The sequence below is a fragment of the Cladosporium halotolerans genome, assembly GCF_011745625.1.
Source record: "Cladosporium halotolerans strain TM138-S3 chromosome Unknown Sca11, whole genome shotgun sequence".
Taxonomy (NCBI): domain Eukaryota; kingdom Fungi; phylum Ascomycota; class Dothideomycetes; order Cladosporiales; family Cladosporiaceae; genus Cladosporium; species Cladosporium halotolerans.
Genome location: NW_027191462.1, coordinates 67,853 through 93,985, shown reverse-complemented (window position 1 = coordinate 93,985; position 26,133 = coordinate 67,853). Strand labels below are relative to the sequence as shown.

At 59.0% G+C, this 26,133-nt stretch overlaps 8 protein-coding genes across 8 annotated transcripts; 6 read left to right on the top strand and 2 right to left on the bottom strand.

Annotated features, from left to right (window-relative positions):
* Positions 1 to 421: 421 nt before the first annotated feature.
* WHR41_04257 (uncharacterized protein) lies at positions 422 to 2,295 on the bottom strand (the record flags this gene model as incomplete). Its single annotated transcript, XM_069372863.1, has 2 exons — positions 422 to 1,976; positions 2,033 to 2,295. The coding sequence occupies 2 exons, from the start codon at positions 2,293 to 2,295 to the stop codon at positions 422 to 424; spliced, it is 1,818 nt and encodes a 605-aa protein (XP_069230300.1).
* Positions 2,296 to 4,179: 1,884 nt separating this feature from the next.
* On the top strand, positions 4,180 to 5,444 carry WHR41_04256 (uncharacterized protein; the record flags this gene model as incomplete). Its single annotated transcript, XM_069372862.1, has 2 exons — positions 4,180 to 4,906; positions 4,963 to 5,444. The coding sequence occupies exons 1-2, from the start codon at positions 4,468 to 4,470 to the stop codon at positions 5,442 to 5,444; spliced, it is 921 nt and encodes a 306-aa protein (XP_069230301.1). The 5' UTR covers positions 4,180 to 4,467.
* Positions 5,445 to 6,100: 656 nt separating this feature from the next.
* Positions 6,101 to 7,095, top strand: WHR41_04255 (uncharacterized protein; the record flags this gene model as incomplete). Its single annotated transcript, XM_069372861.1, has 2 exons — positions 6,101 to 6,642; positions 6,693 to 7,095. 2 exons carry the CDS (start codon positions 6,101 to 6,103, stop codon positions 7,093 to 7,095), a joined length of 945 nt encoding a protein of 314 aa, XP_069230302.1.
* Positions 7,096 to 8,091: 996 nt separating this feature from the next.
* WHR41_04254 (uncharacterized protein) lies at positions 8,092 to 8,520 on the top strand (the record flags this gene model as incomplete). The annotated part of the gene is made up of 1 exon (XM_069372860.1): positions 8,092 to 8,520. The coding sequence occupies one exon, from the start codon at positions 8,092 to 8,094 to the stop codon at positions 8,518 to 8,520; it is 429 nt and encodes a 142-aa protein (XP_069230303.1).
* A 901-nt stretch (positions 8,521 to 9,421) lies between these two features.
* WHR41_04253 (uncharacterized protein) lies at positions 9,422 to 10,816 on the top strand (the record flags this gene model as incomplete). The annotated part of the gene is made up of 1 exon (XM_069372859.1): positions 9,422 to 10,816. The coding sequence occupies one exon, from the start codon at positions 9,422 to 9,424 to the stop codon at positions 10,814 to 10,816; it is 1,395 nt and encodes a 464-aa protein (XP_069230304.1).
* Positions 10,817 to 11,796: 980 nt separating this feature from the next.
* WHR41_04252 (uncharacterized protein) lies at positions 11,797 to 16,395 on the top strand (the record flags this gene model as incomplete). The annotated part of the gene is made up of 1 exon (XM_069372858.1): positions 11,797 to 16,395. One exon carries the CDS (start codon positions 11,797 to 11,799, stop codon positions 16,393 to 16,395), a length of 4,599 nt encoding a protein of 1,532 aa, XP_069230305.1.
* Positions 16,396 to 20,983: 4,588 nt separating this feature from the next.
* WHR41_04251 (uncharacterized protein) lies at positions 20,984 to 23,355 on the top strand. Its single transcript, XM_069372857.1, has 2 exons — positions 20,984 to 21,449; positions 21,505 to 23,355. Exons 1-2 carry the CDS (start codon positions 21,376 to 21,378, stop codon positions 22,781 to 22,783), a joined length of 1,353 nt encoding a protein of 450 aa, XP_069230306.1. The 5' UTR covers positions 20,984 to 21,375; the 3' UTR covers positions 22,784 to 23,355.
* A 1,530-nt stretch (positions 23,356 to 24,885) lies between these two features.
* Positions 24,886 to 26,000, bottom strand: WHR41_04250 (mitochondrial 54S ribosomal protein mL49). The gene is made up of 2 exons (XM_069372856.1): positions 25,792 to 26,000; positions 24,886 to 25,729 (listed from the first exon to the last, which is right to left on the bottom strand). The coding sequence occupies exons 1-2, from the start codon at positions 25,901 to 25,903 to the stop codon at positions 25,257 to 25,259; spliced, it is 585 nt and encodes a 194-aa protein (XP_069230307.1). The 5' UTR covers positions 25,904 to 26,000; the 3' UTR covers positions 24,886 to 25,256.
* Between the last annotated feature and the right edge of the window lie 133 nt (positions 26,001 to 26,133).

Sequence of the window (26,133 nt, the reverse complement as noted above, 5' to 3'; positions counted from 1 at the left end):
TCCCATTCTCCTCAGAGACTAACACAATGACAGAATCTGCCTCGCCATCCTAACCCTCTGATTCAGCTTCCTGCGGATCTGCAGCGCTTGTGGCGGCTCGGAGCAGGTGTGCGAGCGGCAACACGGGTATTTGACGTTTGCGGTTGTGCTGGGAGCGGTGGGAAAGATGGTGCATTTGGAGTATTTGAAGTTTCTGGTGTGGGAGCTGGAATCGGCATCCGAGGGCGAGAGGGAAAGTAGAGACAAAGACTTAGAAGCTGCCAGTTCGAAGTGAGAGCACCATGAAAGAGATGTCAAAAGTCTAGCAGTTTGCCCTGAAGGCGCAATTCTAGATTCGTGTGCGTCGAAAAGACCATCCTTCCCACTATTAAAACGAGCGATATGCAAAGAATTCCAAAGGCGCGAGTGCCATACCTCCTCTTTACAAGACAGTACCCTTGTTCTGCTGCTTGTCGAGCCTGTAGTTCTTCCACATAGCAATGCCAGGAATGGCGATGATGAGAACACAAGTCGCGGAAACACCGCCCCACTTCTGAACCTCTCCCCACGCATAGTTCGAGGCGATGCGCTCCGGCGTCCCGTTGGCGTAAGTGAGCTGCGTAACGGTACCGCCGAGGAAGAGCTCGTTGGCGAGAGTCTCGTTCGCGCCAGGAAGTCTTGAGGAAATGGCCTCGGGAAAGACCTTGGCGTAGATGGCGGCGATGACGGCGGAGCCGATGGCCTGGCCCACGCTGGAGAAGAGACCGAGCATGGCGAGGACCATCGGCACGCCTTCGCGGTCGGAGGCGGCCATGGCGGCCATCTGGTGTCCAATGACGAGAGTGCCGCAGCCGAAGGCGATGAAGATCTGGCACATGATGAGGTATCCAATGTCGTCTCCGCCAGATTGGCCGCGGAAGTAGATCGTCAAACCGGCGCCGAGGAAGGCGAGCGGCAGGCCGAAGCACAGGCACTCATACTTAAAGCGCCTGGAGTAGCGGAGCCACAAGCCGAAGACAACGCCCCAGAAGGAAGAGCCGACTGTGTAGCAGTTCAGCATGTACCCGGCCTCGGCGATAGAAAGGCCGTAGACGACCTGAAGGAACTGGTTGAAATATTGGTCCCAGCAGTAGAAGCTGAACTGAATTGCGATGGCGGTCATTGAAGCGCCGACGATGGTGCGCTCCTTCAGGAGTTCCCAGCGGATGAAGTGGGTTCGAGCGAAGAACTTCTCCCAAGCGGCAAAGACGGGGAACAGCAAGAGGCCGACGACGATCATGGCAATGAAAGCGCCGCTGCCGTAGGTCACCCTAGCATTGGTTTGCAGGCTAAAGGGCAACAGGAAAAGGACGAAAGCGGCCATAACGAGGAAGGCACCAACCAGATCGAACTCGTGGAAGTAGTGCACGATGGACTGCATAACCGTGCGACCGCTAGCTCTGCTCTTGAACAGGCCCAGCTTCTTAGCCTTGCGCTCATAGAATTTGAACATGATGCCAAGAGGCGCCATCGCCACGACCTGAATGATCGCAAAAGCACCGACAGTCCAGCGCCATGATGCAATGTCCAGGAATGACTGGATAGCAAGAGATCCAGTGAACGCAGTAATGATGAATGGGGTGTTGATGAAAGCAAAACCGAAGGCACGATTACGGAGGCCAGAAGTGTCGGCGATGAAAATGTCGCAGATCAGGTAGATAGCGTCGTAGCCAATCCAGTAGAGTGTATAGCCTGCCGAGTACCCCGCGGTGCCGTGGAAAGACGCCGAGACGATGATTCCGAGGATGTACACGCCAAGGAAGAGGAACCATGCCTCAGCACGACCCCAGAGGTTGAGTGTCTTTGCGATGGGCAGCTTGAGGACACCACCAATGATTGCACCAAGAATGCTCGCAGTGCTGATGGCAGGAAGTGAGTATTGACTACCGAGGCCGATCTGAGTGGCTTGCAGCTGCATGGAGCTCTGGAAAGCGAGCATGAACACTACAATCCAGACCCTAGATTGATAAGGTCAGCCAACATCAGACGACACGGGCAGACGGAGCGGCCATACCAGACGTAAATGAAGATCAGAGCAGGCTTGCTCCAGACGAGGGCAGCAGCCTCAGCCTTCTGAACACCAACATGAGCATCGGCAGTGACCTGATCAGGATGCTGCTGGATCTCCTTCTCGTTGCGCGCTTCGAGACTCTGGGTGTCGGTGCTGTCGCTATCGTACTTGCCGTCGGCCGTGACATTGGGTTGCTGCGCCGCCTTTTCCGGGTCGGCAGACTCAGAGCCGGCAGGCGAGTGCTTCGACTGTGCGAAGAGACCCATGTTAGCCGCGTGCGACAATGGTCAGTAGTGAGAGTGTAAAGCAAAAGAGCAGAATCTGATTAGATGGGGAAAAGATAAAAATGTGCACGACGAGGGGTCGCGGGATGCCGTTTTGTTTTGGGTTCCGACAGGGTTTGCGCGTAGTGAGGGTCACGCCTGCCGTCAATCTTTGCAGCGGCCCTAAACGACGGGAGCAAATAGTGTCGGTTGGGATCGAGCTATCGGCAAGCGATGGAAGGCAGCGCACCCATCCTGATGCGCCGGCATCCTCGCACGCTGGTGGGACTACGGCCATACCGAACGGCGCTTGATCTCGAATAGAACAAGTTCCGAGTCCGCTGCTTTTCAACATGGCGTTGCTTAGGTCCATCACAGTCGAGGCCAAGGCTTCGGTGTCCGCCTTGTCATTGCTTCTGCCCAAACCTTGTCGCGTTAGCCGAGACTTGATAGTTTTCGCGCGACATCGGAGCCGAATCCCGGCGACTTCCGCTTTCGTCCCATGGGCAGCTTTGCAGTGCAGGCCGCGGTCTTAATCAGATCTTCACGCCAGCTGTTCTGCCGAGCTCGATCGTCAATCATTGAGATTGCATCCCTCTAGGGATTTTCTTCTGGAGGTATGTATGTGTATAGATGTGAAAGATTTCGAGCAGACAGGCGCCCGCGACTACTCAAACTAGGACCAGAAAAGCGACCTCATTGATGGAACTATAACCCAACTTGGCAAACCTCCGCAGTAATAACCGGAAAAAGTCAAAAGCGAAATCAAGTAGGTATCAAGCTGGAGCACCCGAGTGTTAACTCACCAGCTCAGAGATGATCAGTCGATATGCCAGCGAAGCTGTCGCCGTCGAAGCCCAACGTAGTTCACGTACATCGCTATTCGTCGAATAGTCGTCCAGAGTCCCTATCATTGATTCAGGTAGCCGCTGCAGTCGATTCTCCATGAAGTCTAGAAGCGTGAGCATGACCCTGGAGCCCATTTGCTGCAGAAGGTTGGCATGCCTGTCATTTCAGAAAGCTTTGCGATTTTCACCTCATCCCTCGCATCTCAACCTTCTTGGAAGCCGTTCTGGATGCTGTAGTCTCCTGTACAGGCTGTGTAGGTGAAGCTCAAGTCACAGACTGCCGCACGATCGAGACAATGGTGCGCAAAAAGGACAAAAGAGAATGTTGATGAGAGTGGGATTCGAACCCACGCCCTTTCGGACTAGCGATTGTAGGAGTGCCCGAAGACAACACCTTAAGCTAGCGCCTTAGACCGCTCGGCCATCTCACCGGAGAATCAAGCTGATTCGATGTGTTGGGTCACAGCTGTGCTGTTCTTGTTGCTGCATGCTACAAGAGAAAGCTCCCAAATGTGGTAAGGGCCAGACCGAGACCTCTTTCGCTTGCAGTGATTCGTTCGCATGAGCGGCGGTCATCCAGTCGACCTAGATTCGAAGCGTGCTCTCATCTAAAGCGCCGATGCAGACATGGGGTCGCGTTCGAGAAACAGATGTTGTCCATGATGTTCAGACCACCCTCCGTTGCCGACAGTTTCAGCTGACGTTTCAGGGTGTTCTATGTATGACACGCAGTGATGAATTCGGGCGGCTGCTGGACCCTGACCAAGTAGAACCTGAACATGATATTTCTCGGGCGAGTTCAAAAAGTTGACCTTGCTGAAAGATGAAGTAGAGGATATGGTGTTGACAGCTCTCGTCACATGCGATCGATTGATCGACGAGCGGAGCAGACGGGCCGATCCAACGCCACCTTCAAACGCCGCCCTCAGCTACAGATCCCAGGTACCTTAAGGTAGCACATGTTTGACTCGTATTCTAGTCACGCTCTTTAGGTCACAGGTAGACATTAGAAAGCTCGCTCCATTACCAAAGATATGCTGGAGTGTCACTGGCGCTACGTGAGCATGCTCTCATAGCAAAGAATCTGGACCCAATGGAGTGGAGTGCAAGTACATGCCTGCAAGAGCTCTGCGTCGTCATGACATCACATTGAGCGATGGGTCGGTTGATGATGAGATATGATCGCTAGGAGTCTGCTCGCAGGGCCCAGACGAACAAGATGTGATATATCACCCCGATACTTTCCAGATTTATCTTCCAATACCCTTTCCATTCACCTATCCTTCCGCAACAAGAGCCAATCACACGATACCAATCAACCGCAAACATGTCTGAAGGACCTCCCTCTACCGCCTACCCTACATGGATCAAAAAACAGGATCAGACCGGCTCTGCTGGCCTTGACAACAAAATGGACCCGCCAGCCGCTTGGACGTCGCTTGAGTTTTGGGATAATGACGGCAAGCCTTACCTGAAGGAATACGAAGGCCGTGGTCTCCTTGAGAACAAGGCCGCTCTTATCACCGGTGGTGACAGCGGCATTGGCCGATCAGTGGCCATCCTGATGGCTCGTGAGGGTGCGGATGTCACCATCTGCTATCTGCCTGAAGAGCAAGAGGACGCGGACTGGACGATCAAGTACATTGAGAAGGCTGGCCGCAAGGGCCACGGTATTGCTATCGACCTCAAGCAGAACGAGAGCTGCAAGAAGGTCGTCGACGAGCACATGAAGGTTCACGGCAGGCTGAATGTTCTTGTCTGCAATGGTACGTCGCAGTAGTGCCAATTCTTCCTTTCCAGCCATGCTAACATTCACTCTCAGCTGCCATGCAAGAAATGTGCCTCGACCACAAGAACATCGACCTAGACAGCGTCCAGAACACCTTCCAGCTGAACATCATCAGCATGATGGCCATGACCAAGTACGCCCTCCCCCACATGCCCCGCGGCTCCGTCATCATCAACTCCGGCTCCGTGGCCGGCTACATGGGTAACCCGACGCTGGTCGACTACACCGCCACCAAGGGCGCCATTTCCGCCTATACGCGCGCTCTCGCCCAGCAGCAGGCTCCCAAGGGCATCCGCGTGAACTCCGTCGCTCCGGGCATCATCTGGACGCCGCTGCAGCCTGCGACCAAGGGCACCTCTGCGGAGGATCTGGAGGGTTTGGGTACTCAGGCACCGCCGCAGAAGAGGCCTGGTATGCCGGTTGAGGTCGCCACCGCTTACATCTATCTTGCGACTTCGACCTACACCACCGGAGAGACTACGCACGTCACCGGTGGTCTTGAGGTCCAGGGTTAATTGTGCTCTGGAGGAAGCAGCGAGACGCAATGATGTTATGAATGATCTAAAAACGGACGATGCTATGTAATCGAAATACCATTTCCAGTCTACAGCTCAACGATCGATGAGAACTGTCTTTCGGTATTATGTTTTCCGATGTAGGGATAATTTGGCCTCTTCCGGATCAAATATAGCAATTCGGTGCTGTTCGCTCACGATGGGATAAGTGGCAAAACAGCGATCTGAATTTTTCGTTTTGGTGGTCCCGTGGTGTTGGTCGTCGCGAAGCAAACCCCGATCGGCGCGTCGGCGTCGTCGGACCATGCACATCACCTGCAGCCCCCCTCAACTCCTCTCCCAGATCACCAGCCAGGTGCCTTTCCCTTTCCCAGCTGCATACACCGGCGTCGTCATGCCGCGCAGTCTGCGACAAGACACTGGCACCGCATACTCCCGCTTCGTCTCATAAGTATTCGTCCACTTTCGTTTCTGATCGCTCTCACTTCCGCTCGTCTGTCACGTCTGGAAGACGTCATCGCCGACCACTTATACTCTGCTCTGTAATCACGTCCGTCAAGCTCTCTGCTGACCACGCGCCATAAGCGACGCCCGACCTGCCTTCCCTCTCTACCTACAGACTCCTCTGTACAGGGAGTCTTCGCTAGCTTCGCACGATGGCCACACCAGCGCACTGCGCGTTCTGCTTCGAGACGCTGAGCGCGCAGTTCGACAAGAGACAGCCGCTTAGCCTGGCACAGGTGGAGGATCTCTGGGACGAGTACGAAGCCGCAAAAAGCAAGGACGAGGATGCCACGAAAGCCGGGGCCTCTCAAGACTCCGACGCCAACGGAGCACCCGATCAGGAAGACGACGAGATGACAGACGCCGAAACCGAGCCCGAAGAGCCCGCGCGACCAGCCGCCATCTCCCGGCTGCTGAAGAGGAAAACGGGATCGGAGACAAGTAGCAACAGTTCGCTACCTTCCACGCGCAGCTCGGGCTCAAGCTCAAGCTCGAAGGGCAGCGCTACGCCGGCGTCGTCCAAGACCTCGCTCAGCTCCTCGTCCGGCAGGACGCGGCCGCGCGAAGAGTACCCCTTGTTCGTGACCTGGAACACGCACTCCGCGCGCACCGGCGAGAAGAGCCTGCGCGGCTGCATCGGCACCTTCGGCGCGCAAGAGCTCGAGCACGGGCTGAAAAGCTACGCGCTCACGAGGTAAGCCCTCCTGCCCCCTCCTCCCAACTCTAACCGCTAACAACCCCCAGCGCCTTCGAAGACACGCGCTTCGCCCCGATCCCCTCTACCCTCCTCCCCTCCCTTTCCGTCCACGTAACCCTCCTGACCAACTTCTCTTCCCCGACACGCGACGCCCTCGACTGGACGCTCGGCACGCACGGGATCCGGATCTCCTTCACGCTCGGCGGCCGGCGCTACGGCGCCACGTACCTGCCGAGCGTCGCGGAGGAGCAGGGGTGGACGAAGGAGGAGACGCTCGCGAGTTTGATGCGCAAGGCGGGCTGGATGGGGGGTGGGAGCGGGTGGGCGAAGGCGTGGAAAGATGGGAGGGGCGAGCTCGTGAGGTATGAGGGACGGGCGGTGGGGTTGGGGTATGGGGAGTGGAGGGGCTGGAGGGAGTGGGTTGAGGAGGGCAATAAGGCGGCGTCTTAGATGCGCCGTGGATGTTGGATCGATTCGGTCCCGTTTGGTCCCAAGGGGCCGCGGATTCGCCTAGCGAGGCGCTTGGTGTTATGAGTGATGTGTATGGGATAGATGGTTTCACGACTTAGGATTTGGTATGATATATCTTGGTAACGCCTCGCGTGCCTGCTGGCTCAGCAGCCTGTCGCGGTGATGCCCGCACTTCTTCGAGAGGTGTCGAGATGGAGTGCCTGCCTGAATGCCGACGACAGGGTCAGCTGCCATTCGCCCTGCAAAGACGCCTGCCAACCCGCTCGACAAGCGCCCTCACGCAGACCCAGAGAAGAAACGCCTGTGCAAGTGCTCGTCTTCCAGAAAAAGACTTCCCATGCTTTCGTCCTTCAGCCTGAATGCACCCCATGCTCGACTCCGTCACCGCACGCCGTAGGGCTGCAGTAGCATGAGATGGCGTCGCGACAAGGTACATCGTAATGGCAAAGCAACATAGAAAAGGCACGCTGGCAAAAGTCAAAAGCCGTGGCGCGTCGCAGTCGAGGCGCAGTTGGCGGGGAGGCTGGTGTCACCGCGCAGCTATTCTTGGGATGTCAGGTGATCGTTTGCTGACTCCCGTACTCGGGACAGAGCTATCCTCTGGTACGGGACATGAGACTTTTCGTATGCGTGGGTCGGCAGCTGGTCGTGTAGCTTTACGATGTCGTGCGCTGAGGGTAGAGGGTTGCGGCGAGCTGCGGTCGGTTAGCTGATCGAGTGATATTCGGATGAAAACGTTTGGTGAGATGTTGCTATTGCTGGATCTTGCAGTTGTGATCGGGCAACGTCAGTTGTCGATACAGGCTGAAATGCGAATATATAAGATGTCATTGTGTCCAGCATTGAGGCAGATCATCACATCAGCATCACATCGAAACAGCAAAAGCAAGCATCATCTGCAACCCCAAGTCACCGTTCGCCAACAGCACAGCCATCACCCATCAAATCAACCTTCAAACCCACCAAAGAGCAATCATGCAGTTCACCACCATCGCAACCGCCCTGGCCCTCGCCAGCACCGCCCTCGCGGGTCCCGTCCCCGCCAACGGCACACAGGACTACCAGAAAGAAATCCAGTCGATGGAAATTACCATCATCAACATCACCAACGACATCGTGCAGAACAACCCGAACCTCAAGGCCGACTACTCGAACGGCATCAAGCAATTCGCGCCCCTCATCAGCGCCCTCGAGGGCCCGCAGCCCTGCTCCATCTTCACGCCCGGGTCGCCGAGCACCAAGGACCAGGCGGCCCAGAGCCTGCAGAACAGCAACCTTGCGCTCATGCGGTTGTCGCTGGATCTGCTGAATCCGGCGAATAAGGTCGAGCACGGCGATTTCCATGCGGATGTTTGCCAGGCTTGGGCTTACTACAATGCTATTGCGAAGTTTGTTGGTGCCTGAGGGGTGATGTCGCATTGTCTTGGGTTGATTGGTTTTGTTTTCTGGCATAGCATGGTTCCTTGATTGTTATCGGTCTTTCACGGTTGGCAGCATTACTTCCAGGCGTTAGCATTTGTTGCATTTGTGGTTCATAGCATGGCTTGCACATAGATAATAATAATAAAAAAACATCGTTGCTTTTGACCACCCCTCTGAGTAATGCCTGCAGTCTGATTAGCCCAGCCGATTGCGAGGCATGCGCCGACTTGGTTGACCGTGAGTCCGTAGCTGATCATCTTGGTTGCGCGTGAGACTCTCAACGGCCACTGTGACACCTGCAGTGTGTGCAGTCGGGCATGCAGGAGACGATCACTCGCAGCACCGCACACGCGCGTGCGGCCGCTGAGTCGGGCGTGTGAGGCGTCCCTTGGTCTGGTGGGCAAAGTGAGGATTGAGGGGTAGCGTGGGGCGGATGATTGGACCAGATGCCACGGGTGACGGGTGTTTGTGTCGCAGCGTCGAGGGCGGCGGGTGCCTGGATCGTCTTTATCTACCGTCGCATCGACTGGACGACCGACGCTCAGATAGGAGTACAGTATCGTCGCGGCATTCCAGCGTTTGCTGCCATCCTCTCCGCGCTCCTTGTCTCCGTCTCTTGGAAGTCGGCCCTCTGCTTGCTTCGCCTCTCTGCCTTGCTCCGCCCTCCGGGTCGACGTCGGCCTTCGCGTGACGTAACCTCGTCTTGACCAAGCGCTCCATCAAACTACTGCAATTGCCCCGTCGCACAGAACGAATCATTCACAACGGCTGGCCTGAGCCTGAGAACTCGATCCTACCCACCGCTGCCACCAGAAGAACCTCTCTTGCATTTTCCACACCCGTATCCTAGGCACATTCTCGCACCCTTCGCTCCTCCGCCGCCATGAGCGCGCCCTCAACCCCCGCCCAGTCCACACCGGCTTCCACCTCCTCCTCGCGCACCGGCACCCCCGCCCCGTACAAAGACGACCCTAAAGACGTCGCGAAAGATGGCAAGACCCCGGACGATGGTTCCAAGCTGAAGACCTTCCTCTCCATCCTCAAGCGTTTCATCGGCGTCACGGATATTGCGGCTGTCCGCTTTTCGCTCCCCGCTCAGCTCCTTGAGCCGATTCCCAACCTAGAGTACTGGCACTACCTCGACAGGCCAGAGACCTTCATCGCGATTGGCGACAGCAAGGATGATCTGGGACGCATGCTGGGATGCTTGAGGTTTTGGTTCACGAAGGATTTGAAGTACGTCAAGGGCAAGCCTTGCAAGCCCTACAACAGCACACTCGGCGAGTTCTTCCGCTGCAATTGGGAGGTTGAGGATGACAAGCCGAGCTTGAGAGGCGAGGAGGACAAGCCCAATCTCCAGCAGACCCCCGCTGCTCCAGATGGCGAGACCACCAAGAACAAGAAGGTCAAGGTGTCCTACCTGACCGAGCAGACCTCGCACCACCCGCCCGTCAGCGCCTACTACGTCGACTGCCCCGACAAGGGCATTTCCGCACAGGGCTTCGACCAGCTCTCTGCCAAATTCACCGGCACCTCTGTCCGCGTCGTCCCCGGACAGCACAACGAGGGCATCTACGTCCGCCTACACCGCCACGACGACGAGACCTACCGTCTCACACACCCCGCCGCCTACCTCTCCGGTTTCCTTCGCGGCAACCTCTACGTCACCGTCGCCGACACCTGCTTCGTGACGTGCAAGCGCACCGGCCTCAAAGTCATCCTGCACTACCTGGAAGAGGGCTACTTCGGCAAGACGCAGAACAAAGTCGAGGGCGTCGTGTACAAGACGGACGTGGAGAAAGACACCATCACCCGCATCAAGGACGTGCCCGAGAAGGACATCCTCGGCCGCATCGACGGCTGCTGGCAGGACAAGGTCTACTTCTCGTACGGCGCCAAGGAGTTCAAGAAGACGGACGAGAAGGACCGCGTGCTGCTCATCGACGTCTCGCCGCTCTTCCCCGCCACGAAGCTGTGCCCGCCGCCCGAGGACCAGCTGCCCAACGAGTCGCGCCGCTTCTGGAACGACGTCACCGAGGCCATCCAGAACAAGCAGTTCAGCAAGGCAACGGAGCTCAAGACGCAGCTCGAGGAGCGCCAGCGCGAGCGCGCGGCTGAGCGCAAGGCGCAAGGTAAAGAGTGGAAGCCGCGCTTCTTCACTGGTGCGGTAGAGCCTAAGGGTCAGCCCGTGCTGACCGAGGAGGGTCTGGCGGCGATGAAGGGACTGCATGAGGACAACTTCAAGCTGCAGCCGCCGACTGAGTATGGTGCTATTTAAGCTTTCAAACAATAGATGAAAGATGAAGAGCAAGATCGGACGGCGCAGAGGGGTTGGTTAGGCATGTGTTTTTGACGTGGCGGTCGAGTGAGAGGAAGCTTTTGCTAAGATGACTTCTGCGCGCGGCGGGGACGCTGAAGGGGTACACCGACGATTTGGTTTGTCGCCTGCTTGATTGAGATCGCGGGTGCATTACGGCGTTGCGGCGCGAGTTTCTTTTTGGCTGCGTCCGCCGATGGACGACAGTGTGGCGGACTCGCGAGAGATGATAGGGGGAGACTTTTGCTCTCCCGCCCGACTGGTGTGATGTTGTCGAAGGGAATCTGACGAGACGGGTTGGAGTCGGCAATAGATGTGCATAGCCTTGATCGTTACGCTGGAACAAGATTTGTTCTCTCTGATCGTTCTCTTTGATGGCTGATGCAGTGACAGGTGAAGTGTTCGACTCAACACCGTCCTGTGACCCTAGAGCTGATAGAGTGTAATATGGCATCGTCCGGCATTCCATCACCAATATCACATGCTCTGATATTTCACTAACCGAGTAATGCAACGCATAGCGTGCTCACGCCCGCAGCACCGTTAGCCCAACCTTCACCGAACGCACTGCAGGTCTCGGTTCGTGGCTGGTCAGCCCGCATCACGCGGCGCGCCCTGGCCCGCGCTGAACCCTCGACGACGCGCTCCCGACGCGCTCCCTCCACCATGAGATCGGCAGCAGCGCCGCTCGCAGCCAACCCCCCCAGCCCAGCGAGTCAAGCACCGCGCGACAGTCCACAAACTACCACCGTAGCCCCCTCCTCTAGCAATCGTCCAAACACCACAACGCCCTCCGCAAAGCGCACGCACGCACGCACGCACTCCCTGTCCCTTGCGTCATCCGCCACGCTCCCCCCGCGCCAGCAAACCGACCGACCCAACAATGCTGCGCGGCCGCGCCTAGGCCAGTCAGCAGCCCTCACTCGACGAAACACAACACCATGAACACCGACTCAGACAACCAAAGCAGCCCGGCGCGCCGCAAGCCGCGCAAGCTGCAGGTGCGCAGCAACCGCGCCAGCGTCGACGAGAGCAGCGCGACCGACCTCTCGAGCCTGCGGAGCTACGACGAGGGCGCGGCGCTGGAGTCTTTCAACCAGCCCGACCACCAATTGCCGGCCCTGCCGGTCGACGAGCACGGTTATTTCGACGAGAAGTCGGACGAGCCCGGCGAGGTGTCGCTGCGCAGCGATGAGGGGCACAGCGTGGATGAGAAGGAGATGCGGAGGCACTTGATGGATGTGGAGTCGAGTTTTTTGCCGGAGGCGCCGGCGCCGGTGCAGACGGGTGGGGAGAGTTTGGGGTTAGACGATACGTATGTTGAGCTGGGGAGGTCGGGGAGGGAGGCTGAGAAGGATGCTACGTCGGGTGGTTCGAGGGGTGAGGGAGAAGGAGAGGAGGAATACCGGGATTCACACGACTACGAGCCGCAGACGCCTGGGTCAAGGGCTGGGCAGGAGAGTTTTGAGGACAACAGTACGCAGCAGGAGAGCGGGGATAGCTTCATGTCTCCTGCTGAAGCGGCTTCGCAGCGGACGAGCACACGGAACGATAATCGGGCTTCGAGGACACAGGCCGGTAGCAGTAACCAGCCGTTCGTGCAGTCGGTTTCGGACTTGTCCACCAGCTCCCGGCCAGGAACACCGGGTCGTGAAAGATCGAGCTCGCAGGTGTCCAATGGCCAGGATGAAATGACACCACCGGCACATGATGTGCCCTTACCTTCCTCCCGCACGGCGTCTTCATTAGCTGGATCACAAGCTATTTCTCCACGAAAGCTTCGCCCGGCCTTCCTCAGCAGCCGGCAAATTAGTCAGAGATCATCACGATCGACGGGGACAATGTCCTCAGACTTCTCGGGCAGCGACAACACCGTCGGTGCCGACTTCGCTTTACAAACCGGCGGCGCGAGGCCGGGCAGCAACTCACACAGTGGGAATAAGATCCGCACCGGAGACTTCCTGAACCGGCTGCCCAGCATGGGCAGCGAAGCGTCGTACATGAGCAGCCGAGACGCAGACAGCTTCCCAACCATGGGCCGCCTGTCCGGCAGCAACACGAACCCCCAGAGACTGTCGACACGCTTCGAAGAAGATGAGGAGCCTAAGACGCCCCGTCCGTCGACCGCTCGCAACGACGCGCCGACGGACACGGTCCTCGCGCAGCGCGTCGAGAACATCCGCGTGCCTGAGACCGTGGCCAGGGATTTCCGCGCGCGCCACCCTGCGCTGGCGGATCGCCGGCCTGTGTCTTCCGATGGGCCGTTGGTCTCTGCCTCGATGGGCGGCGACCGGCCGCGCAGGACGCTGACGCTCAAAGAGCAGAACGGCAAGATCGACAAGCTCACGAAGGAGAACTTCGACCTGAAGCTGAAGATCCACTTCCTGGACCAGGCGCTGCGCAGCCACTCGGACGAGGGCGTGCAGGAGCTCATCGACAAGAACGTGCAGCTGCAGACGGACCTCGCGAACGAGAGGCGCGAGTCGCAGTCCATGCGCCGCAAGATCAGGGAGCTGGAGCGGAAGTCCAAGGAGCTCGAGCAGGGGCTCGAAGAGGCGCAGAAGGCCAAAGAGAGGTCGCGCGACGAGGAGGTTGAGGAGGACGACCCGACGCTGCAGGCGGAGATGCACGAGGAGATCCTCTACCTGCGCCAGCAGCTCGACTACTCCGAGAACCAGGTCACGACGATGCGCGAGGAGATCCTGACGGAGAAGCTGGAGAAGCGCAAGATGGCGGAGCACATGCGCAGCATGGCGGGCCACCGCGCGGAGGACAACTCGGGCGTCCGCGAAACGATGGAGATGTGGCAGGACTTGCTCAACGCTGAGACAGGCAGGCGAGAGCAGGCCGAGGAGGATGTTCGTAAGCTTAGGGAGGAGCTGACGGCGCTGCGGATTGATCGTGCTTCTCCTTCGGCTCATCGCTTGGAGAAGCGACCGAGTCGGAACAGTAGGTTGAGTGTTCCGCAGAGCGGCGATGATGAGTCGGCGTATCCGAATGGCGTTACGGGCACTGATTCTAGCCATACTCTGGTCGAGAATCTGAGGCACGAGAACGCGGAGCTCCGTCGTGATTTGGGTGCTCAGACGAGCATGCTGACTTCACGAAACCGGGAACGCGAGAGGCTTCAGCAGGAGATCGAAGACCTGAAGCTTCTGCAACGCAAGAGCGATGGTGGCGCCCGCTCTGTTGCCGGCGAGAGTATCTTCGAGCGTTCGATCTCTCGGGCTCACCAGCGCGCGCCGTCTCGCGTCAGCGACAATACCGGTGTCACCGACGCCGAGCGCGACGACTGGGACAGGAAGGAGGGCCAACTTCGAGACCAGAACGCTGAGCTCAGGCTGAAATACCAAGAGCTCGAGCGAACGCACAACACCCACCTGCAGTACGTCACGGCGCTCGAGGGCGACTTCCAAGAAATGGAGAACGACCTCAACGACACGACCGAGGATCTCAAAGCCGTCGTCGTCGAGCGCGACGACGCCCTGCAGTCCGCGGAAGAGCTGCAGGCCGAGTACGAGCGCCTCGAGCAGGAGGCCGTCGCGGAGATCGAGAAGCTCGAGAAGGAGGTCGACAGCATCTCGACGCAGCTGCAGAACGCGCTCAAGCGTGCGCAGAAGACGCAGACGAAGCTCGACCACACGGCCGACGGCTACAAGGGCTTGCAAGGGGGGCTGCGCGAGATCACGCAGAGTGTGATGAACCTTGAGGACGAGAAGCAGGCCAACGTGCGCACGATCGAGACGCTCGAGCAGCAGCTGGCGGAGACGGAGGACGAGCTGCAGAAGTGGGAGGAGAAGTGCAAAGAGCTGGACGGGAAGAATCGCAAGCTGGAGATCACGCAGGAGAGCTTGCACTCGGAGATCACCTTCTTGCGCGAGGAGCAGGAGGGCGATAAGATTAAGATCGGCGAGCTCGAGGATGCGATCAACGCTGCGCACCAGAATATCCAGGACGAGCAGGAGAAGCTGCGCGAGCTGGAGGAGGAGATCGTCCAGGAGCGCCACCAGCGCGATGTCTTGGAAAATCAGTCGAAGGAGGAGGTGCAGAAGGTGCTTGATGATCTGAATACCGAAGGTGGCAAGACGAAGGATGAGGTGAGGAAGCTCAGGCGTGCGCTGTCGGCTAAGGAGGTCGAAGCTAGCTCCTGGAAGCAGAGGCTCGAGGAGCTCGAGCAGAGCCTGCGGTCTGTGCTTGGCGATGTCAATGGCACGAAGCAGAGCATGCTCGCAGAGATTGAGAAGCTACAGCGCGATCTCGAGCAGACTGCCAACTACCTCGATCGCGCCAAGATGGATGTCGCGGACAAGGATCGTCTGCTCAGGCACCGTGACGGTCTGCTGGAGAGCACCAGCTTGGAAAGCAGGCGTCTGTCAGACCTCCTCGACAAGGAGCGGACGGCCAGGAAGCACGACCTGGAGCTCTTCGAGAAGGAGTCGCGCGGCAAGGCCACGACAATGCGGACGATTGCCCAGCACGAGTCGCGAGTCCTGGAGCTCGAGACTTTCTACAGCCAGGACAAGCGCAAGATGGCCGCTCTGGAGCAACAGTACCGCGATCAGCTGTCCGACCGCAACGCGCTGCTGCTCGCCCTCTGGAACCGGCTGTCCACCCTCTGCGGCTCCGACTGGCTGCACGCGAACAGCCTCGTCAACGGCGAAGTGCCCTCCGTCGAAGTCATCGGCCGCAGCCTGCAGAGCTTCAACAAGAACATCCTCGCCGCCGTCAAGAAAATCGAAGGGCTCATCGGCGACTTCAAGCAGCGCATCCGCGGCGTCGAAAAGGACCTCAAAAAGGACTTCAAGGTCCTCGAGCAGAACCTCGACCTCCGCGTCCGCCGCCTCGACCACCTCGAGCGCGCTCTCCGCGACTCCCAGGCCCGCCAGGCCGAAGAGGCCGCCGCGGCCGCCCAGCGGCCCCAGCCCTCCCGCTCCGTCAGCACGAAGAACGTCAAGAGCTCCGAGGAAATCGCCAAGCTCAAGAACGAGACGAAACTCCTCAAGGCCGAGCTCAAATTCCACCGCCAGCACCCCAGCGCCATGGCCCAGCAGCTCATCCACGCGCAGTCGCAGTCCCACGGCTCCCCCTTCCACGCCCGCACGCTGTCCTCCGGCAGCGCCAGCACGGGCGGCAAACCGCCCTCGCCCGCCCGCACAATCATGCACACCCTGCTGCGCCACCACTCCTCCTCCGCCGTCGTCGAGCACCCGCACCCGCCCGCGCCCTCGGCGGCCGACCAGCACATCGCGCAGGCCGCGCAGGCCGTCTCCGAAGCGACGGGCCTGCAGGGGCAGAGCCAGAGCATCGCGCTCGACCAGACGGCGTCGCAGCCGAGCGAGCTGAGGTGGATCCACAGGCTGAAGGAGATGGAGAAGAGGCTGAAGGCGGAGCGCGAGGCGCGGTTGATGGATCGGAGGGGTGCGAGGCAGAGGCTTGAGGAGGGGAGGGCGGAGAACGAGGAACTGAGGGCGATGTTGGAGAGGGAGAGGAGGGGGGATGACGGGGCTGCTGTTGTGGAGGATGAGGATGAGGAGCTGTGAGAGTCGTGAGGGAGGGTGGGTCTGTATTGATAGGGCGCTTGAGAGCGTGAGTGGAACTGTTTGGTTTGGCAAGACGCCTTCCTTTTGTTGCCTTAGATATGGGTACTTTTTCTTTGGTCTCTCAGGTGAGGCGGGCGACAAATCCGCCGGGAGTGTAACGAATACGAACGAAGATACAACAGATCTATTTCCTTGCATTTTGCCTCCGCTCGTTTCAGAATTACGAAAAAAAAAAAAAAAAAAAAAAAACAACTCGCTCTTGCACATGCAGCGGGACCGCTTAACGTTATGCGTCGAGAGAACCGAGAGTCAACTCACCTTTGTGATAGATATTCGCCCAGTGGCTGGCCCCTGACGCCTGTGAAGCATCGCCAAAATACAGACCTCACAAACCTTGCACTGCACTGCACACAATCACCACAAGGCACACAGGAAAGCAAGGCCGCTCGAGCGTGAGCTCGGCACTACTTTAGCATTCGGCCCAGAACGACAACGCGACGGAAAGGGAGAAGGGAGAAGGGAAGCCACCTCCTCCGTCCAGCTCTCCAGCTCGAGACCATTCGTCCTCGCCTCTGTCTCTCCCCTCGACAGTTGGGCAACGCAGGCATTGATCCATCCATGCGGCCATTCCTCACCGCGCACCGCAGCAGAATCGAAAATGCCGACCCCTCCAGAATATCCCTCACGCAGGGCAAGACCTCGCCCGAACGAACAATCCCAGCAGAAATTATACGAACCCAATGAGCCCTGCCTGCCGTCCCCCAGCCGCTCCTGTCCCCCGAGGAACACTTTCTATCTCAAATCCCCACGCGCACACGCGTGAGAAGAATCCACATCGGACTCGGCGCCTACGCGGCTGCGAGGAATCCCTGCGTCGCGCCTAACCCGTCGGTCGGTCGGAGGGTTTGCCCTCGCCATTGAGATCGAGAAAGGGAGAAATTATTAAAGCTCCCGACGCAGGGCAGAGCGATAAGCGACGGAGACGAGGGAGGGTGAGTTAGGCGTGTAGGAGAGATTGTATCTGAGATGAGGGCTGAGCGCCATCGGGATCTGGAAGGGTTCTTTGCGCACGTCGGCTAGATGGCTCGGGCAGATGGTTGGAGCACCTCTGTATCGCCCGCGCGCGGCTGCGGTCGCTTCGCATGCCTGCCGCTGCTTGCTGCTTGTGAGGAGGTCGCTTGGATGATGGCTGCCGTGCTAGCTATCGTATCTGCCGTGCTCAGGCAGGCGTGGCCCGTCGTCGCACGCGCGGCTGTCATCAAGTCAAGAAGAGCGGCAGTTGCGGATGCGGAAGGGCTGAGTTGAGCTGAGCTCAATAATGCGTGATTATTGTCTCTAGCGGATGTTGAGGAGCTGTTACGTTGTTATGAGAGCTGCGAACCATGTGCTTGCGCGATTGAACGCGGCAGGGCACGGGTTGAGCTCTGGAGCCGGGGGGGCTGCGTTCGTCGCTGGGAGAATCCTCGCGACGCAAGGAAGACGGTATTTGGCCGTCACGCATCGTCAGTCGCTCGAGATGGAGAAGGCGGGGCATTTTTTTTTTCTCCGCCTGCATCATTACTGTGCTGCTTTCTCGCGAATCTGGATCTGTTTTGGAGAGCTCCACGGGCTGATACCCGACGAGATGCGAATCGAGCCGTTGCGCGGCTGTTACGTTGTTATGAGAGCTGCGAACCATGTACTCGCGCAACTCGACGCGGCAGGGCGCGGTTTCAGCTCCGGAGCCGGGGGTGCTGCGTTCGTCGCTGGGAGGAGCTCGCGAGCGGTAGAAGGGCGGCAGTTACGGTATTTGAGCGTCAGGCAGCGTCAGTCCGGAGGGTGGAGCGGGGCTCCTCGTCGAAGAGGTGATTGCCTTCTCGCGAATTTGCGATCCGGATCCGGATCTGGAGCTCCAAGGGTTGAGATCCCCGTTCGATGCGATGCGATGCGATGCGATGCCAATCGAGCCATTGGGGTCAGCCTCCGTCCAGTACACAGTACAGGATTGTTCAGAAGCGAGAAGCTGATGCTGGAGCTGGAGCTGAAGCTGGAGCGCGCTCCGACCTGCCCACGGAGCGAAGCCCGGACTCGGTGCGCAGCCCGTGTCGCAGGCCGTCCGTCCCTTGTGGGAATTCTGCGTGGTGGTGGTGGGTTTTTCTTCCCTGTGCATGGGTAGGGATTTCGGATGCGCGCGTGAGTGCGGTTCGTGATTCACGATGACGGTCGAAGGAGCAGACTCCGGCTCCGGAAGGTGTATGTGTTGTTGTAGTGCTGAGGAGGCTTCGCGGCGCGGCTCCACAGCTTTCCTCTGGTCGCTCCACTATAGAGCTGCAAGGCTAGTAGATAGGTGGGACGGCAGAGGTTGCGTGGGTAGGAGAATATTTCCCACGACGCGACCGTTGGCACATTGCATTTGCGCCGTCGTCCCCCATCTGCGGCTGTAAAGAATTGGGTGGTTGGCTGTCGTCACATGTGCGCAACGGCGGAAATGGCGGGTGCAGAGCAGACGATCGCATGAGTTGGTGTCGATAGGGCCGGGTGCTTGTGAAACACATCGCTTCTAGAGGCGGGTGAGGCGGGTGAGTTTAGGAGAGGTCGAGGCGGCTGAGCAGGAGATTGATTGGCCGTTGTGAGATCGCGTATGGAGGGGGGAGGAGCGTACAGTGTCTGCCCTTGCGCTTTGCTCAATGGTTGCAACGCGGACGGGACAGGGTTGCTGAATGGACGACAGGGTCTGCGCGGATTGAGCAATTGTCCCTCATCAGAGCATCAGCGGCAGGGTCCAGAGACCCATGTTGCCAATGGCGTGGGTCGGAAAGCGAAGGCGGCAGGAGCGCCAGCCGGGCGCGGATGTGACGGGAAGGAAGTGTTGGCGTTGCACAGCGTGACCGAAGGCGCAGATCCAGGCGCGAGGATGCGGATTGCCGCATCTGCTCGTCGACAGAGCGCAGATATGACCGCATACCCACGTTGCCGGCAATCTACGAGCCGCTGCGGAGGGCGAGGGGACGCAGATCGGTCCGCGTTTAGCGCCGCTGGGCGAGCGGTTGCACGAGCTTCCGAGGGCCAGCGCCAGAGGGAGGGCCAGGTACGTACCGCGAGGAGTCGCCAATCTTGCGTGTGCCGCGTCCCAGCTGGAAGGGTAACAAAAGATTCATCTCGCGCTACGACGACTGTGCTCTAGCGCCAGATACGCGAGACGCCACGGGAAAGCCAATCTGAGATGCTCGCGCACGGTCCGCGTGACGATCGGCCGAGGGAGAGCTTCGCTGGCCGCGGTGTGCGGGCGGAGAGATGAGCGTCCGCTGGCGTGGGTGCGTGGGCGTTTCGCAAGCGCGGCGTCCAGCGCGGAATTCTCTGCCACGACCCACGCCCTGCAGCCCTCTCCGCTGTTTGCACGCACGCTCCACGCCCGATGCGAATCTGAGATGTGACGTGGACTGGCGATCTGGGACCTGGCCGGCGGGTTTGGTGCTGGGCTGAGGAGCTTGCGCATCGCGCTGCAGGCTGCCGCTGGGAGGTGAAGTGGAATTGTCCGACGCACCTCGCTCCGGCCTGCCTGTCGCCAGCTGTGCAGATCGAGGGTGGGCAACCAGATAGAGATGGAGATGCAGATGCAGATCTGGCTGCGAAACCCAATCCATGTCCTGGACCGGTCGCGACACCTCGCTACGCCCTTTCCTCTCAGAGGCAGCCGGGCGACGGGGTACGGATGCGCAGAGCGGCACGTGGCTGGGCGGAGACAGACATTGCGGGAGGCGCCAGGCGCAGGCTGTCTGCTGTGTATCTCGCTGTGCGCCACGGCCTGGCGGAGTTAGGCCGGTCGCAAGGATCGCGCGTCCCAGCAGTAGTCGCGAGCTAAGGTTGGGCCAGCCGCTGTCACAGCTCGTGCGGACGTTGTCGTGAGAACCGCGTGATGTCACCGGCATTCTTTGGCGTTGCAGAGCATACCTTCGCGCGACGAGAGCCGCACGACGGGCAGCGTCTGGACTATCGAACGCTGGAAGACTGCACCAGGCGGACGCGTTACTTCGCAAGCGCTGCTGAGTCTGCTGCTGCACGGAGGCAGCGCTGCGCACGGAGGGCAGGGCAAGGGTGCGCGCATCGCCAGAGGCATCTGGATCTCCTGCCAAACCCACGATCTCGATCGCACGCATCTCGCAGCGCCCGCCTAGCCCGGATTGGAAGGTCAGAGATCTCACGGGCGATCTGGCTCCGGCAGCGACTTGTGGGCCGCCCGGGCCTCCCTCCGCCACCAGCTCGGCTTCTCGTTCGCCCGCTCGCGCTGCGACCCCCACCGATCGCCTGCGGTGATGTGGGCGTGGCAGATCCGCAGCGCAACGCCCATCGCCCATCGCCCATCGTGCGCATCGGCCGGGTAGGCAGGTTGGCGGACCGTGTCTGGCGCCAGCGGCACGCGAACGACGCAAGCGTGGCCTGCCTGCGGGCGCCAGCATCGCCCGCCCGTCGAACCACCTGCCCTGCCTGCCCCATGCAGACGCAAATGCAAATCCCTGGCATGGGCGGTCGGAGAAAGGCGCAGCTGCTGCGGTGCTCTGGAGCCCTGCCCGCCAGCCTTTTATCACCTCCCTCTGTCCCGCCCATCCGCCTCTTCCCTTCCCCTCTTTGCGCACTCAAGTCTTATCGCCCAGTACCCTCAATTGCACATTTGTTATTAGACAAATCCCAGAGGACCATAACACACCACGCAGGAGGTCCACACGAATCGCCCCATACCGTCCCACCACGTGCTTCGCCACACCACCACCACCACCCAGTTTCCAGCTTCCCCGCTTGCAGCCGAGCTGTGCTTAGCCGCCTTGCTTGCTCAGCCCTCGCATCCGCACTCCAGCGCACGTTCTCAACGCGAGCCATCTCACCACATTTTCGCCGAGTCGATATTTGTCGCCAGTCGGACAGCCTCACCACCTGTCGTTGACACCACAACGCCTCCGTCTCAACAAGCTCATTCCCAGCCCTTTTTCAATCAAAAACAGCAGCATGCCTCCCATCAGAAGCATGCCAGCCGCGAAGCCGGTCAAGATTGAGCGTTCTCACGAAGAGAACCAGGAGAGGTTCGTTCTATCGACGCTCGTCTTCACTATCAGTATTCGAACTGACACCCTGCAGAGCCTATATTGCCGCCTCTCGCCGCAGCGACCGCAGCCTTGAAGCCCGCATCGAGTCTGCACGTCGCGCATCGGAGATTCACAAGCGCCGCACCGGCCGATCTCTCCGTGTCACCGAAGCCGATGTGATCAATGAGGAGATGTACGAGGAGGAGGATGACGACCTGCCCATGCAGTACCGACGATTGACGGCACACCTGCAGACGCAGAATGCCGACTTCGACCGTCGCCTTGCCGCCTACCTCACAAACCACGTCGCCATGCGCAGCGCTCTCGGTCAGGCCGTTTCCGATGCCTGGCAAAACAACCAGTTCAACAACATCGGTCAGCTCATGAGCCCGAACATGATGCAGGCCCCGCAGCAGCAGCAGCAGCCCGGCATGCAGACGTCGATGCTGCCTCCTCAGACCATGAACCGCTCGCCCACCACACACAGACAGACACCATACCCCATGGCCAACGTCCAAGGAATGCGCCCTCAGCATGGTCGCTCTGCCTCGATCGCGACACCTCAGAACTACTCTTACCAGCAGCAAAACGCTGGTTCAGTACAGAACAGCCCCATCGATGGCATTAAGGCGGAGGACCGACGCATGTCAGTGCCCGTCAGCAACACTCCTCAGACACCGGTATCAGGCTCGGCTAGGCCTAGCAGCACGCACACCTCACCAGCACGCGCCATCTCCCGCTCAGGATCTGACAGCAACCTCGCCGCCCAGCAGCAAAACTTCAATATGCAGTCCATGCCTGGTCAAACAAGCTTCCCATCCGGCCTCACCCAAGCCCAGCAGAACGCCATCAACCCTCTCTCCACCGAACTCCCCATGGAATCCCAGCAGCTCCTCGCCGCCAACCCTTTCGAATTCAGCCTCGGCGAGCCCGTCCCCAACCTTACCCTGCCCCAGAACAAGCGCACCTACTCCTACAACCCCAATGGCAACGCCAAGAGCAGCAAGACTAGCTCCCCCACCGACCAGCCCGCCATGCCGACGGGCTTCAGCGGCATGGGCAACAGCACGGGCGGCATGAACGCCACCCTCGCGCCCTCCGCTTTCGACTCCAATGGCTCCTTCGCTCCGTCTCCCGCTGACAGCGCTTTCTCGCCTGCCGGCTACGCGTTCGGCGGCATGGGCTTCGGAAACGACATGTTCTCGTCGGACTTCGCCAAGGACCCCATGTTCGGCGGCGGCGACAGCCTGAGCGGCACCGTCACGCCCGGCGAGGGCGACTGGGCGGGTTTCCTCGCTAACGACGTCTGGGAGGAGCAGCCGGTCGCGTAAAGCAACTCACCGGTCTTGCTCTGAGCGGAGGATTTCGACTGCACTGCCACGCAGTCTTTGTATTACCACGCGACAACGCCTTCCAGCTTGTCACTATCTGACACGGAAGGCTTGCCGCTCTTTTTTCTCTCTGCTATTTCTACACGCGCTTGATACCACTACCTGGGCTGTCATTTGCTTTTTCATCTTTCACGGCGTTCGCAAAGGAATGGGCGGGCGGGTGCGGATCATCTCTTCCGCTGATCTTCTGCCATATACCCGCTCAAAGACACATAACGGACGGGGCAAAATGATTTTTATCTCTTTTACTTTTTACCGGCAGCGAGGCGCATACACTGAACGGGTCGGGAAATTCTTTGTTTTTTTTGGATCTTGGCGCGTCTACCGGAGTTACAAAAAGACGCTGGAGTCGTCGTGCGGAATGGAGTCACGGATGGTGAAGGATATGGGGAAAGTAATGATAGTTTTTTCTTTCTTTTTTTTTCTAGGACGGTATCGAATATGCCTGCCTCGCTCGGCTCGGTCGTCTCTGATGAGGCGGTTGGGTTGCGTGGAGGGGGCTTGACCACCAATTTTGGCTCCGGATTCCCTTATTTCCGTGATCTTGTCTTGCGTGCTCCTCACTCAAGAAATTCGCTGAGCTTTTGCACTGTGAATGCCGAAGGCTGTTTCGTGTTCATCGCGTTGGATTTGCTCGGTGAAAGTGGTGGATTTCGCCCGGGGGCAAGCGCGACTTAACGTCTTCCCTTGCCGCTGCTGGTTCACCGCTCAACGTACTTAGGTACGCTCTTTCCTCCTCCTCCTCCTTCTCAAGGGCAGCCACGTGTATTGTCCCTTCCCCGTCATCCTGAGGCTCTTCTGTGTGGTCTGCAGTCGACGGCTCGAACATCTGGGCTCTGGGCTCCATCGTAACTAATTCCACCTTGAGGGGCTAAGTCAATTTAATAGGGCGTTTCAGAGATATAGTGGCTGGTGCTTAGGTGCGTTGGCCGAGGAAGGGGAGGTTTGAGAGAGATGGAGGGGTCGTACTTGGGGTTTTTACGGGGAAAGTGGATGGAGGACTGTGGTGTGTTGCCGAGCGGGAGATGAGATATTTGCTGCCTGCAGCGGTTTGGGAGTTTGGGTGCTCGAGGTCCCTTATTAGTAGACACCTGTTGTCTGGTTTTCGTATCAGATCGCGCATCGCCCCAAGGACGGCTTTGTTAGCCTCGCTCTTGGCTTCCGTTCCTCTCTCCCAAGTCGGAGAACGCCCCTCGCACAGGGAACGAATGATGATAATAATCCCGTCGGTTTCGTCCATCAGCCCTCAAACACTCTCCCTCACATTTCCTCGCTCAGCCCTAATCGCCCTCCCTTCCTTCATCCTCAATCACAACCTCGCATTCTCCCTTGCCGTCGTCCTCGCCCCCATCCGCAATCTTGCACTTCTTCTTCACCTCCACCTCCACCTCCTCAAACCCCCTTTTCCCCCCATCCACCGTCCCACCCCCCTCACCTCCGGCAACCACCGCAGCCCCACCCCCAACAACCCCCCGTCCAACAGCCTTCTTCCGCACATTCCCCAAACACACGTACGCCGAGCTCGACGTCTTGTAGCCCGCTGCCAGGGCGAGTTTGGTGTAGTTGACCTGTTGTTGTTACGGCGTGGCGTTAGCAATGCCAGTTCTGGAGATAGAGGAAGGGAAGCCAGACGGGGGAGAGGGGCAGAAGAGGGGCAGGGCGCGTACCTTCGGAGAGTCGGAGCAGAGGAAGGCGAGGGCGAGGAGGCGGGTGTCTTTTTCGGTCAGGGAGGGGGGGAGGGCGTTGGGTTGGGTGGTGGGGGGCATTTTTGGGGGGTGGGTTGGTGGGTTGGTTTGTGGGTTTGGTGGGCTGTGGTTCGTCGGGTGGCTGCAGGATGGCGTTTGGATTGCTGTTTCTGTCTTGGGTTGCTTGAGGGTGTGGTTTTCGAGAAGTGTGGTGAAGGTCGAGTGCAGAGTTTAGGGCGAGGTGGAGGATGAGGGGTGGAGTTGGGTTTTGGGTGAGGTCCTGGGGCGTCGGCATGTGATTCTTCGCGAGACTGGCTTGCCGTGATTGCTGCACTTTGGGGCATGTGAAAGTGAGCGTGATGCTGCAATGATGGTTTTTCTAGTTTCGTAGATGATACAATATTGATATGATATACATACAAAAGCCGCTCGACAGAGGCGCATGCTTGGATGGCCTTCGGCCTCACGTTTTCGGTGGTCATGCTGCTATGGGCAGCACCAAATCCACGCCGCCTCTCTTGCTTCCAACAGCGATTCCAGTCCGCAACATCCTGGCGGACTTGCTACCCTGGAAAATTGTAACGGGCCGCTTTACAGACAGTACGGCAACCTTCCATTTCCCAGCTCTTCATCGTCATGCTGCTCGAGATGACCTTCGCTCAAGAATCCTTGCCATTCCGACCGAGAGACTTTTCGCGACCCGTCGATTCCGACCCAGATAAGCGACTCTAAAACTTCCTCTGCTTCAAAAAGTGCTCGACCTTAGTCATGTGGTGCCCCTTGATCATAATGTGCCCAGTATTCGTGTTGATCACACACTCCTTGTCCGCAAGCCCAAGCAAGCTCCTCAACTCATCCCTCAACACCTCTGCCTTGCCGTCAATCTTCTTGATCCTGGTGACCAGCTTGTTGCCGCCGGCCTTCCTCAGCGGGTAGATGGGGAGGTGTTTGCGGTGCGTCCGGGTCACGTAGTACGGCAGGTTGGGCGCGCAGAGGTGATCCGCTAGAGGCTCCACGGGCTCCGGGATCAGCTTTTGGACTACAGGCTGCTCGTGTGTTGAGCCGCGGGTAGGGTAGGGGCGCTCCTTTTTCGGGTAGTTGGTGCGGTGCGAGGCGCGGGATTCTTTGGGCCGGGGGAGCGATTTCATGGATCGAGGTGGGTAAGAGGCGGGTGCTGTGCGGGAGGCGACGAGGTTGCGATCTAGGGGGGATAGTCAGTATCGAGGTTGAAGGGATCTTTCTCCGTGTTTCTCTTAGACATACCCTCAGCGAGACATCTTGTGTTCGTGGAAAATCGCATGAACTGGCGGACGGTCGCCGGGCGCGGGAGGCCCATTGGGCGCAGGAAGGACATGAAGGGCACGGCAGAGGCCATCTCGAGATGAATCTGCACGTGATGTGACGGCGAGATGCAAGGTTGAAGTGAGGTCGTGCCGGCGGGTGTCGCAAAGGAGAGACTTCGACTGGCTGCTGGCGTCGGCTGGCTTGCGCTGCCCGGCGATGCTGGCTGGCTGGCGGCCTGTCTGCCTCGCTGGCTGCTCCATCTCCGCGATGCTTGGCAGACGAACTTTCTCGCCGCACACTCACACAACCACGCACAGCGGG